Source organism: Ctenocephalides felis, unplaced genomic scaffold (assembly GCF_003426905.1).
Source record: "Ctenocephalides felis isolate EL2017-DRISC unplaced genomic scaffold, ASM342690v1 CF-g0.4_SCAFFOLD_01492, whole genome shotgun sequence".
Taxonomy (NCBI): domain Eukaryota; kingdom Metazoa; phylum Arthropoda; class Insecta; order Siphonaptera; family Pulicidae; genus Ctenocephalides; species Ctenocephalides felis.
Window position 1 is genome coordinate 7,117,277 of NW_020537646.1, and position 14,633 is coordinate 7,131,909.

The following is a 14,633-nucleotide window of genomic DNA, read 5'->3' on the forward strand; positions in this document are numbered from 1 at the left end:
TATAACTAATCAAACGATCGTTCATAACAATTTGACTGTATTTTTAGATTCAAATACATAACTTGCAGACAACAATACATCCATTATAAATCATTTATCTCAATGTCATAATCCCAAAATATACCTCAACTATGCAAAAATTGCGTAGAATCCACGTGCACTAAAACTTACATCACTTGAACACTGCAAAAATATCTCAAAAACAATTTATAAATATTATTATTAACACGTGATAATTAAAGCACATAACCTAAAAGATATATTTTCATTTTGTTCACATTTCGAGCGACTGATTAAAGAATGTCATATCATATTAAGAGAACACGATCACTTAATGATAAACGGAATGACATTACTTGAATTATTGTACAAATATAAACATGAACCAATGTCGGAACGATTTGACACGAATGTAAACGAGAGGAAAGTTAGGTGCGAGTAACAGGTGGCGGTAGGTTTAAATTCTGATTTGAAATTTGTAAAATACGCCTATATATATATTCAAAATAAATTTATATTCATTGTTATGAGAAATTTAAATATTATATAAATATAATGGTATAAAATTTTACCATCTCCTTCTGCGTTGATTTCTGTGATGGAGCGATATGGGAAACAATTGGCGCAACTTCCCTTTGTTCCACATTGTTCCCGCGTAATTCAAAATTTGTATAATCAATGGCATATAACTGAAATTAATAATTATGGTTATTTATAATCAATTTTATTCACCTAGAAATAAATATAACATTAATATATATATTTTTTTAATTGTAAGAAGACAAGAACAAGAATTTTGATAACAATTCATTAATGGAACTTGGTATACTAAACTTATCTCTCTGTACTACTCTTCTTGCAAATTTTTAACTATTTTACATAATTAATTACCTAGATAAGATTATTACTATTTACTTATTTGAAAAGAAGCGCGTACTTATTACATATCTTAAGAAGATCATAAATAAATTATTGCTCTTATGCTGCAAACTTTCATTTCATTAAAAAATAGTCAAAAAAGTGATATATTATTGTTTAAAAGATAATAAATGACCTAATAATGCTACTTAGAAGTTTTTATTTAGTTCTCCTACTTTGTTTTGTTCAATGTGAGAGAATAAAAAGAGTAATTGGAGGAATACCTGTAAATTATGGTAAACAAGGAAAATAATGCACTGAAGTATTAACGATAAAAATATAAATACTAAATAATGATATTACTAGTTATTGTATATTTTTTAAATTCTTTATTAGTTTAATTTTATTTTTTTGCTGTTCTAGATATGTTTCCCGCTGCTGTTTATATATCCCGAGAAGGCCAACATATTTGCGGCGGAACAAGAATTCAAGATATTGTTTTAACTGCAGCTCATTGTGTTATAAATTCGTCAGTAATAAATAAATAATTAGATATCAACCTCCAATAAACTTTCAATAGTAGTTAGACTATTTCTTCAAACTTTTAGCTTACCAGAAAAATTACTAGTACAGCAACGAAAATATGAAAACGGCTCCAGTATAATACTACCGGTCAAACAAATTATTAGCCATAATTTCAATAGGTAAATAGATAATAAGAAATTATAATTTATGACTTTTTCAAAAAGAGTAAACAAATGTGCATATTTTTGCCACGTTTGAAACAATATTTATTCTTATATAATTATTATATTATTTTTCGTAATTTCATATCATTATCAAAATTTTCTTGCAGACGAACAAATGCAAATGATATAGCCATATTATATGTCGGCGTAGAAGATATCAGACACAAATCAAAAGTTGAATTTTTTCCATTACCAATTAAACTTCCACTTAAAAAATATCGAGCCAAAGGTAAATATTACATCAATTAAGATAATTATTTCCTCTACTTTATGATCCAATTTTAGGTGCTTGCTTCGTATCAGGCCCTGGTGTTCGTAACATTTACGGTGATGTTGAACCAGACGTCGGGCGATTATATGCAGCCCTGATGGAAGTTGTTCCGCCTTGGCGATGTAGAAATGCTTTAGGCCAATATTTGGCACCACCTAGAAACAGTGGCTTATTTTGTGCAGGAACTGGTATACAAGACACTTGTCAGGTGAGAAAAATAACACTAGTATAATTAGAAGTAATGTAAATAATTCTGAAAAAAAAAGTATCAGATGGACTTACTTTATGAGCACGGATTTGTAACCAGCCAAAGTATTATATTAAAATCTTATTAAAATACAATTACTGTTTCATATATTGTTAAATTATTCAAATAATCTGTAATCATTAATTTTAAGGGTGATTCTGGATCAGCTCTGCTTTGTTTGGATACGAAACATGCTTCCTGGATTTTAGCTGGTATTGTGAGCTATGGAATTAATTGTGGTGTAAATGGTCTTCCTGGTGTATTCACTGATGTCTCTTATCATATAAACTGGATTAATAGACATACCTATGCATTACGTTACAAATATTTATAGTAATCATGCATTAATATATAAAACTTACATTTTGTTCTGTATACTTGGATGCTTACATATTTCACTGTAATATTGAAATAAAAAGCAAGTTTTAGAATTAATAATTCCACTCGTGATTTATAAAATATATTTTAGGTTTAAATAATTCCAACTGCTCCGAAAAACAGTTTTACACAAACATTACATTGTGAACATATAAAATCATACATGATGGAATGATTTTTATATAAGATACAAAATTCTTATTATTACCTACAATTTCTCAATTAATATTACTATCATTGAAGTGTTTTGAAGTATATATTAATATGGAATATTTATGTTATAAATCTTTGATTTTCGTATCCGTTGAGCATAACAATTCTAATAACTACATATGTCTTTACCGTTTTCAATATACATGCATGCATCAAATATATTTACATTTACAAGTAATCTATTTTGTAATGCATATTCTTTAATTATCTAGCAGAAACAAATTTAAAAAACAATAACCAATATTAAAAATTTGAAGAAGCTAGAAAAATGTACAACCTAAAAAACATGCGCATAAAATAGAAAAAATGTGGCCTTTACATATTAAATTACTTATCAATATTCAAAGTGTTTATCTAAGTTTGGCGTTTTTCTATTTCCAATTTGATTCTGCAAGTAGCAAATTAAAATAACTGTCAAGTTGCAAAAATAATTTAGGCAATTACTTTCGACGCATTGCAACACCAAATTTATAAACTTTTGCTTAAAATTTATTCTCAGTCATGAATTATTGTATTTGTTTTAATCTACTTTTTATGATAGGATTTGCTTCACTTAATTGTGAGGCACAAGTGCAATGTTATACTTATTTCAAATGATATATGATATTGGTTCTTGCATAATTCAGTTGTCTTATGGTACTTTTCAAATGCACTTAATACATTTATAAAATTAAGTTCATTGATAAACAAAATTACAGAACAACTATTACAGAAAAGTACTATAAAACAAATGAATACAGTTATAGAGTGCCATGTAATCGACACAACACTGTGCATTGTAAGGTGTGATAACATCTACTACATAATATATAAATCTATCACAACTATTTTATTTTGATTTTGTTATTAAATCATAAATATTATGAACGCTAAGTATTGATGGACATTTAATTTGATTATCAATCCACATTTTAATTTGATATCACATTCATGAAAAATATCTGAATATAGATGATATCACACCAAAAAAATTGATGATTTTTTCACCAATACATTAATATCACACGAACAGAATAGGTATTTCTTAAATAAAAATGTTCATTATATTAAATAATCAATATGTTTAGTATTACTCACTAATAATGTAGCACAAGTTTAAATAAAATCACACCCTAAAATTAACACTATAATTTAACCATCCAGAAAAAATTACAGACATAAAATAATCTAATCTTTATCGATTTATCTACATTCATATATTCTATTTTGCACAATTTATGAGATAAAATTTCCTAATCTCGAGCAATTTTGCGTCTCGGTCCAGATCTTTTGTGAATTCGTTTATGGTAACTTTGCGCTAATGAATTAACTATTGAAATAACGAAATATAGGATCATCAGAATTACTACTTTTTCAAAAATATATGCCAATAAATTTCCAGATTCTACAGGCGGACTAGATGAGCTTGATTTACGATGCATCCTTGTTTTTTGATTTTCCAGAAACTTTTTAAATGGCTCTTGAAGTTTCATACCGACTATTGGGACTAATTCTAATAACTGCACAGCTTTCTCGATAAGTGCTTCATTAAATGCTATTATTACGAAAACTTTTTGTATGTGCATTTTGATAATTGCCTTTCCAATTAGAGTTGCACCAAAGAATGTCCAGAACGGTACCAGAAAATGGCCACATGTTATCCCGGCTAAATCAAATAAAGGATTCGGAATCTGTAATAAAATTTTAATAATAATATAAAACATTAAATATGATAATGATATTTTTAACGATACTTACACTAGCGCAAGCAAGTATTCCAAAGAATCCAACTTTTTCTACTAAACGCTCAACCTCAAGTTTTGCTCTGTCTACTAAACTAAGAGAAGTTCCTTCAGATTTTTTGCGTTGAAGTTCTTCAAACTCTGCTAAATCGTCAGCGTCGGAAGGATCGTAACCTGTAGTAAAAAATATTTTTACAACAATCAGAACTATTAGATGTTTTTTAAGCTATATTGAGCACTGCTTATTTCTAAGAACGACGTTATTAGTAGGCAATCAATCGATTTTCAAATAATTTAAGATTAGAAATAAAAACGATTAGATAAACTAACCTGACAATCTAGCAGCTCTTGCCATAAAATATGGTGGCAATTCTCCTAACGCTGTACCAGCTCCCCATAAAAATGCTTCAACTCGAACCTGAAAAAATATTTCAAGCTTATTTTTGTAAAACCAAGACTGTCTAATTTCTGAAATAATAATGTAGATAGTAAACTACAACTTTCAGCAGTGTTAAAAAGTATTTTTTATCTAACCTTAGACATGATGTTCCATATAGAAGCAGCCATGCGCGGATTAGGCTCCGTAGGACAAATAATATCTTCTGGATAAGGTGGTTCCGGAAAATTGAGAGCCCCACATTCATATGCAGCTATTGTAACAGCTGCTATATGTGGTCCTAAATAAAGTAAAAACGTGTGCAGGCCTGTTCCTAGACCCACTGAGGATAACACTCCGAGCCCTGTCCAATAAACTACCCACCAGACATTACTCCTAATTAGTGCGACCCATTCCTGGTGTGGACCTTGTATTCGACACAAAGCCGTCATTACAAGTAATAAAGATATTAAAAAGACTACTGTTTTCTTGTATTCCCTAACTCTGTAAAAATAGAGAAGGGTGTAAGTAAATTTTTGATTATTCATCTGCAAATGTAGTTGAATTTCATTTCCACGTACTTTCTGCCGTATGTTTGTAGGAGCATCCATGATTCAAGTGTTGAATATTTTAGTGTGGTAAAAGGCCTCCTCCATAGTACAAGACCTTCGCGTTCTGCTTTATGTTTATCTCGTTGTCCAGCATTTGCTGTTAATAATAAATAAAATATAATTGTAACAATTTAAGTTTAAACAAGCAAAAATTTATTTCTCCAGTATACCTGAAGGATTATGTGTTGGTTTTGTATGTACAGCATCTCCATTTTTTTGCAAAGGTGTGTTGATGGCAGACGATTTAGGACTGCGATGTTGTGACGAGTTCGACCCCGTCGACATTTTATGTCCGAGCCGTTGTAACTAAAAAATTATACACAATTATTAGTCAAATTTAGGACAAATGAACAAAAAATGTAGAAAGAAGCCGCAATTACTCCTATGCTCCAACTTTGTAACTTTCAACAATTAAAACAGAACCAGATGTAAAAGAGGAGTATGATCACAAGAGTCCATAGAATATTTTAATTTCTCATTAAATAAATAAAAAAATATATATACACAGTAAAACCCTGTTCAGATGATTTTCCAAGAACTAGACCAAAAAGACGTCTTATGCGAAACAATATGCTTTGAAGTGCAGGGAGCGCTGTAAAGCAGCGTTTTAGGCGAGAAGTCGTATTAAGCATGAAAATCTTAACATGGTTATACTGTATTTATTTAAATAGTTATACAAAGATATTAAAGTCAATTTTGTTAACATTTTCCATCTTCGTCCACCAGTTGCTAAATACAAAACGCCGTTAAAATTTTAAAATAATTGTTAATAAAAATATATTTGTTAATAAAAAAAATCATTATCGTAAAACACCATATCAACAAAGTTTATAAATAAATTTTACTTCGTCATTGAAACGATAAATAATTCTACGAAGCATGCGTTATTCAAAACTATTATAGATATTTAAATTACTTATATAACATTACTTGCATTTAGAATAAATTAACATAACAATAACCAATACTATACCATCATGTAATTTTTACGTTGTTAATTAAATATTTTAATCAATTTTACAATTTTACAATGCTTACAATTAGCTGAAGCTAAAATAAATATAATAGGCAATGTAAAATAAAAATAAATCTTGTAAACTTCTTGTAAAATTTTTAATAAATTGCCAAATCTATATACATATACAAAAGCAAAATAAAAATCATATTCGAGTATACAATTCTAACTTATTAAATATTTAGAAATATATTGTGAAACAGTGCGAATAATTCAAAAGCTAAAATGGGTGATTTAAAATTCTCCAATATGTAAAAAGGGACAAAAATGATGACATTAAACAAACTTTCAACAAATTAATATAAAAAAATATGTAAATGGTAAAAATGCTAACAATATTTTAATATTTAAATTTAGTTATCATGGAATTTTTAAAAATAGCACCACATAAATTACAGATACAACATCACATATTACATAAATAATAAATAACTTCAACAACAAATTACCAGTAATGCAATTTATATAAAAATGTAGTTCGATTACCACTCAACTTTATTTTATGTCCTCTAACAATGCCTTGAAATTATAAAGAACTAGAAAAACAAATTACCACTAATGCAATTAATATTTAAAAAGAAACAGATGGATTTAATAAATATTTATAAAATAGTGATTTCATTTACTAATAATATATTGAAATTGATCATTCTATATAGTTCGTTTTGCCTGTCAATATGCTTTCACAAAGTCACAGTGGAATTGCATGCATAATGAATTAGTTCGCATTAAAATTGTAAAAAAATTCCTATATTTATTTAAAATTCATAATTTACAATAGCAGATGATGTAAAGATAAAACATGATGTTCAGGCGATATAAAGATATAAAATAAAAATAAGGGAAATATTTTTCTGGTTGGCCCATTGGTACAAGAAACAATTTACTAGTGATATAGTATAAATATAAATATAAATATAAATATAATTGATGATCTATGAAGACCTATTGATGTCTTAGTTGTTGGCTGAATTAATTTTAAGACTAGAAATGTAATAATAAGAGATAAAAATAAAATTTTGCAATATAGATCAATCAATCAGTTCAACTCATGAGATAAAGGGTTTGGTCGTGTTTCCATACAGAATTAGATCCACCAGGCATCAAAATCATTTAAATACCAGGATGGTGCCAATAAAATTAATTAAAAAAAATAAAACAATCATATTTTACTTCACTAGAAGTTTAACTATACCCTTACTATTACTATTAACGTCTCTTGTGATTTATGGTTCATACACCATAATTTGAATCTAATTACAAATTAAAAATGTAAATATATAATTATAAAATGTTTCCCAAAACTCTATTGCTTAAAAATGTAAATTCGGGAAATTAATATGTATCTTTTGTTCACTTCAGTTGTTAAAAGTGCGTGTATGTGGTTCAGTAGAGCGAATCCGACAAGAAAATTCATATTTATTATAAATAAAATAAATATATAAAATAAAATTATATACCAAATGTAATTAATATACTTATTAATAAACAAAGTAAACAAAAACCCGTTACTAAAAAAAATCTCAACTCTTATAAATCAAGAAAATTTAAATGAACTTTAAAGCAGATAAGTATTGTAAAAATAAATCTCATTACAATTATTAGATATAAAATTTATAGATATACTAGTGCAACTATAGCTATATTTGCATTTATTGAACGTATTTAAATTTTATATAAAATATTTCATTTTATTTATTTTATCTGAGATATTTTATAAGTCTTCAAGTATGATCGAAGTTTTTTTATTTATATCAATTAGTTATAATCTATATAAAAAATGAATCCAAAACAATATATACTCGATAACAAAATAACAATTTAGTTATCTTTAATAATAATTTTAATGTCAATTTAATTACTATAATCATTCTAAAAACAATCATGTCTAGTAAAACTTCAAACATTTATTCTGTAAAATAGTTGAAGATTCAAAGGTAATAAATTTTACTAATTACTGCTAATTAATAATTAAAATATAAGCTGAGTTAATCTAAATCTTAATTCTGCAAACGGTGTAAAATTATAAAAGTTATTAATAGTACTATATGTATAGTAGGTATTATTACTATACAGTAGAAAATTATATTATTATACCTTTGTAATTAAATTTAGTACATTATCGATCAATTCTACAATTTGCAATTTAGTCTATTTAATTTATTTTCCTAAAGTAATTCAATTTTCAATTCAAATTTCAATCATTTTTTTAAATTTTATTGATTCATTCAATGACTAGTAGTAGGAATTAATACCTTAAAAATGATATAATCTATTTTATTTTCCATTAAAAAGCTCGATATGAAAGCTCATCCAACAATAAAAGCTTTTATGAGGATTATATTCAATTATACTGTTACTTTGAGATCATTTCTGAAACTACTTTTATACAATGGTATAATAAAATATTAAAAAAAAAAATTTTATGATAAAAACTATTATTTAAGATATTATTACTTGATTAGTATTATATATTTTGGTTATAATAAAAAAAAAACAGGTCTGAAAGAAAAATAACGTTTGACCAGGATTTTTGGAGTAATAAACTAATAATAGGCATTAATATACTAAAAATTATGAAATGTATTTTATTTTCCATTGAAAAGCTCGATATGAAAGCTCATGCAACAATAAAAGCTTTTATGAGGATTATATTCAATTATTCTGTTACTTTGAAATCATTTCTGAAACTACTTTTATATTCATACAATGGTGTGATAAAATATTAAAAAAAATAATTGTATGATAAAAACTATTATTAAAATAGTATTACCTCTATATATTTTGACATAACAATAAACAAAATCTGGTCTAGAATAAAAATATGTTTTAATCATAGGATTTTTGTATTCCACGAAAAAAATACGATATTTTTTTTTAATAACATTTTCACATCTCGGTCATTATTGAACGCAAATGATAAACAAAATAAAATTTCAATTACTTAAAAAATATTAAATATTTTTATATGAAAGTCATGCGTTAACAATTTAATCTCTTCATACTTCTCTTCATGGAGTGAATTCTAAACAATTATTGTTTCTTATATTCTGACTTTTTTGCTCTTTTTTATGTAACAAGAGCTTTTAAGATTCTATTACTATTTGAATGGAAATAATAAAAAATAATATGAAAAAATAAAAATAAAAAAAATAAAAAATATAGTGAAAAAAAATGATAATTAGTTCAGAGGATTTTGGGGTTCAAGTTTAAATATGACAAAATACGTTTTTGAACGTAGATGATGAAATATCCATGAAATATCGGTGTATTGGTGTAATGGTGTAATATTTAATAAAATTGCTTATACCAATCGTTTATTAATGGTAAACAATTAGTTGAAATACTGTTGTGTCATCCCACGTGTCGTCGTATGGAAGTCGTACGGAAATGTATTCAATTGAATTTTATAGTATCGTCAGAGTGCGTACATTTACGAGTATTTCATACACATGACGAGACGAGTTCACGAACAAAATTCTGATCTGATGCTATAAATAACTCCTTAAAAATTTTATACAAAAGATATCACGCCAGAGCCAATCTTATTTTTTGCCATCGAATGCAAGCCAAAAGTGTTATTCTCACAGTACAAAAGATGATTATAATAAATTTATATTGATAAAACAAACATCTATTCACAAAGAATGGATACCAATAAAGAATAAAATCTATCTATATATCTGTCTGAACTCTAGAATAGAGAAAGTAAAATTTTGATTTGTTCAAAAACTTACACTCTTCAATGGTTTTTCATTTATTTGCTTTCTTTAAACTTCTAATATTGCTCTTGATAATAAAACTTGATCATTTTATTTCTGCACATTAAAATTACAAAAGCTATAAAAATTATACTAATGATGCAAAATATTTAGGAAAAATAAGTTTATTAAAACAAATGATCACTAATAAAACTGACACTAATATCAATTCATCTTAAAAATTCTTTGAAACGATTATTTCAAATATGATGAAACCTAATAGAGCAAATCAATTGTACTGTAAGGTACATAATGAATATAATAAAAATCCTGGTAATTTATAAAACTATGTTATTCTAATTATAAAAAATTCATTCTAATATAAACTAATTTAACAACCAAAGTGAATTTAGATTTAGCTGATTTAGAATGAAATTTTGACATTAATCCAGTTAACTACTTATCTAAGCTGTTTGTTTGAAAACCTAACCTACTATTTAACTAGAAGACGACCCACAGGTTTACTCAGTGGTTGCCAACCTTTTTATACCGCATTACTCTCCAACCCCCAACTGTTTATTCACATTGTTGCGCTATCCTTTTTTTATATATTCCAACATTTTTGATTAAATTTTAAAAATACTATTTTGGAAACCTACAGGGTTAACTATTCTCCCTTAGTCATAGTGAGAAATGTTTTGATGAAGTAATTGTAATTAGACTTAAGTACGAGGTGTGTTCAAAAAGTACCCGGAATTACTAATAATTAAATTTCGCGGGTGTGGAGTGTCTGATTGTCAAAATTTTTTTTTTATTGTGTTGGTATACATGCCCCTAATGTATGATGAAATTTTCAGCTATATTCACTGTTTACTTTGTCTGTGGTAGTCGCTAAGGTTCGACGTGTTTTTCTGAGCTCGGCGATTTTTACAATGGAAGAATTGAAAAGTCAAAGAATTTGTATTAAATTTTGCGTAAAAAATGAAATAAAGTGTTGCAAAGTGCAAAAATTCACCAGATATGGCTCCGTGTGACTTTTTCCTATTCCCAAAGTTGAAGAGACCCATGAAAGGACGGCGGTTTTCCTCGATTGAAGAAAATCGCTGAGAGTGCTCAAGGACATATCAAAAAGTGAATATAAGGGTGCTTCGAAAATTGGAAAAAACGCTGGCATAAGTGTATTATATCTGGGGGGGACTACTTTGAAGGGGACCACATTAATGTAGACGAATAAATAAATATTTTTTTGAAAAAACGAAAATTCCGGGTACTTTTTGAACAGACCTCGTATGCTGTAAAGGACTATGTTCTCGTATACAAAGTCAATAAAACAATAAATAAAAAAAACTATTTGCCTATGTGTGGCGGTTATATTAAATATACATTTGTCATGTGCGTATCTAACAGCAATAATCCCGAAGGGCTATTTTCACTTGAGATTATATTTGAGATCTATGATCAAATGAAAATCTGGCCAGTATCATACTGCTTGATACCGATCCAGCTGGGGGAAGGGTATAGTAAGAACATTTAAAAAAAAAAAAAAATTGTACAATTTTTTCCCGTAACTAAAAATACACGTGATGTTTGGTGAGGGAGGGGGTGGGGGCGGTCTAATTTTAAATATCACCACGTATCACCAAGGGGAAGAAAGGGCCCATAAATCCTTTAAAAATCGATCACGTGATTAATGGTCGCCTCCTTGGAATCGAACCAGGAAATAGGAATTACTACTGCAAAATGTAAAATAAATTGAACTACACAATACTACACAATAAATATAACCACTACCGGTTCAATATTATTGTGTAGTTTTTTGTATATTGCTATAATATTATAACAAATGTATTCTGAGTACATAAATAGATGTTAATTTGGAAATATGAACAAACAAAACTCTTTTTTGAACTATTTTATTAAATAATAATTTTCATAAACGTTTCGAGACTAGGTTTGTCTCATCATCAGTTATAATTTAAAATTTAAAATATGGAAACCTAAATTAGCATTATGTGTTATCCGTTACAAGTCGTTCGATATACTGTCTTCTGCCCCACCAACGATCGTCGGTGTCCGAATTCTCTATTCAATTTCAAGTGGTTAGTCACGCAATATCAGATAGGAAAGGATATTTTATTATATTCAGGAATGTTAATGCTAACATTTGAAAATGGAAATTCGGGCGGATAAAGACGACGTGCACATCACATGAAAACGAGCACTAAACTATAAAAAAAATTCTAAATTTTTATTCCGCATGTGTATTGTGTATTATCAGGCTCGTCAGAAAATAAGAAAATAGTTGATCGACTCACTTCTTGCGCATCTTCGCCAATGTCTGCCATTATCGAAATACAACAGTCGCCACCGTTCGGTAAATCTATCAGCTGTTCCATACTAAATCACGCGATAAATCGCATTTATAATCACCCACTGAAAACAATCGAATTCGCGGCAAATCACCTCACATCGTGTCGTTACTTCGCCTTTCAAAGCCAATAAAATGGCCAACCAAATGAAATAGCCAACGGTCGACAGTGCATCGCCGCTTATCGACACTGAATTTACGTACTAAACAAACATTTATTGTAATATTGTTTTCCAATGCGACACGATTATTTGTTTAATTGTTTTAATTCTGACATGTCAAGATCACAAGTAGCCCGTCTAGATGGTTATATTTAGTCGCAAATACTTGGCTAAAAGACGATTTCATGATAAACTTAGATCTTTACTACGATGTTCGAAGATGCTAATTATGACGCATCGATCGGAACAAAAGTTCGTGAGAAAGTATCGTATGTGGATATTCCGTATATTAAAGTCCCCACTTTGTAAAACTCTCTTTTCGCTTTCATCGTAAATTGGTAATGATGTGAAAGTTATTATTGTTTTTATATCTAAAAACATTTTCGTTTTCAATAAAAAAAAATTGATGTGTTTACGTTAGAACATAGGTATATCAGATGAAGAAAAATAGATAATAGAAGTACTGCAAAAATTTTGCAGTACGCTACTAAAAATGGTTAACCTAGGACACTCAATTTTTTTCACATATTATTAATAGGAATTGAAACATACGAGCCTTATGAAATTGTTGTATATTCTAAATTCACTATTGCAAATTCTGTGATACTGAAGAATTTTTTTTTATTAATACAGCAATGTCGGAAAATGGCTATTTTCACTTAAATACATATTGCTACCTATATTTTGCAGTGAAAGCCAATGACAATACTGCTTGACATCAGGCTGCCTGAGGAGTGTATAGAACAAGAAAGGTCTGATTGAAAACATAGCTCTACGTCACTAGTCCACCGAAAAAATAATAGAAAAACTGAGAAAATGTCAGCACACTACAAGAATTGTTGATCTGGGATAATCACATTTTTTATATGTTATTAAAAGCAATTGAAATATATTAGCCCTATAAATTTTAGGGTGGTCCTTAAAATGGTCATTTTCGAATTTCCTTGCTCCCAGGGGATCAAATGGTTCCAAATTGATAAAAAACAATTCTCTGAAAATTTTATTAATATTAACGTTTTGATAGAGCGCAATTCAATCAAACTTCGTATGGAAAGAGCATGGAAAAATTTTTGAAAATTTACAAAAAAATGTTTTTGGTATAACTTAGCGACAAATGAATGAGTTTTATTCATTCATTTGTTCGCTAAATTACATCTGAAAAACATTTTAAAAATTTTTGAAAGTTTTTCCGTACTATTTCCATACAAAACTTTGATTGAATTGCGCTCTAATTCAATTCATATTAAGAGCTTAAACTTTCAGAGAATTGTTTTTTATCTATTCGCCCTTGGGAGCAAGGAAATTCAAAAATGACCATTTTAAGGACCACCCTAATAAATTTGTTGTGATCACTTCTTAATGACGTGGCCTTTTATAGATGGGAATCCGAACTCCTATCTCTATTTAATTAATTTATTATTAAAATTTCTGTAATATTGATTTTTTATTGATGCAGCAATGCCTATTTATATTTTTAAATAAAAACTGATGTCACCACTGCTTGCTATCAGGCTGTCTGAGGAGCGTATAGAAGCTCTAATAACTAAACCAAATGGAATAAAATAGAAAATACTGTGCAGATTTCGGAGCACACTAGAAAAATTGCTGATCTGGGACAAAAACAAAAGTATAATTTTGAATAGAAACAGATAAAAAAAATGATTTATTTTGTGCAAATATATTGGAATCTACCATTTTCACTACTGCTTGACATCAGGCTGACTGAGAAAAGTGTGGAACATGAAAGTTTTGATTCAAAAATCATAGCTCTAAACACTAAACCAAGAGGGAGTAGAATAAAAAAAACTGCAGATTTTGCTGCACACTGGAAAAAATACTGATTTGGGACAAAAACGTAATGATTTATCTTTTCTCAATATATTTGAATCTACTATTTTCTCTTACTTCTCAATCAATTTTTATATAAATGCAAGTATTATAATTTTGTAAAAGCCAGACACGAC

At 28.1% G+C, this 14,633-nt stretch overlaps 3 protein-coding genes across 8 annotated transcripts in view; 1 reads left to right on the forward strand and 2 right to left on the reverse strand.

The window, feature by feature from the left end:
* The window catches only part of LOC113369918 (mitochondrial coenzyme A transporter SLC25A42), a 43,835-nt gene extending 43,475 nt beyond the window's left edge, over positions 1-360 (reverse strand). For both annotated transcript variants that reach the window (XM_026610535.1, XM_026610536.1), the window contains exon 1: positions 125-360. The gene's annotated coding sequence lies outside the window, so the exon portion shown is untranslated. The remainder of the gene's footprint in view (positions 1-124) is intronic.
* Positions 361-1,060: 700 nt separating this feature from the next.
* On the forward strand, positions 1,061-2,459 carry LOC113370404 (trypsin epsilon-like). The gene is made up of 6 exons (XM_026611069.1): positions 1,061-1,154; positions 1,282-1,387; positions 1,467-1,562; positions 1,715-1,836; positions 1,893-2,086; positions 2,277-2,459. Exons 1-6 carry the CDS (start codon positions 1,061-1,063, stop codon positions 2,457-2,459), a joined length of 795 nt encoding a protein of 264 aa, XP_026466854.1.
* A 1,312-nt stretch (positions 2,460-3,771) lies between these two features.
* LOC113370020 (vacuole membrane protein 1-like) overlaps positions 3,772-14,633 on the reverse strand; it is a 69,764-nt gene continuing 58,902 nt past the window's right edge. For 3 of the 5 annotated variants that reach the window (XM_026610665.1, XM_026610663.1, XM_026610664.1), the window contains 6 exons: positions 5,595-5,730; positions 5,395-5,521; positions 4,972-5,317; positions 4,768-4,855; positions 4,454-4,611; positions 3,949-4,386 (listed from right to left, as the gene is read on the reverse strand). In XM_026610665.1, coding sequence (XP_026466450.1) covers positions 3,949-4,386; positions 4,454-4,611; positions 4,768-4,855; positions 4,972-5,317; positions 5,395-5,521; positions 5,595-5,709 — 1,272 coding nt within the window. In that variant the 5' untranslated portion in view covers positions 5,710-5,730. Of the gene's footprint in view, positions 4,387-4,453; positions 4,612-4,767; positions 4,856-4,971; positions 5,318-5,394; positions 5,522-5,594; positions 5,731-12,455; positions 12,616-14,633 lie in introns of those variants that run through there. The other 2 variants (XM_026610662.1, XM_026610661.1) reach the window with 2 other exon arrangements.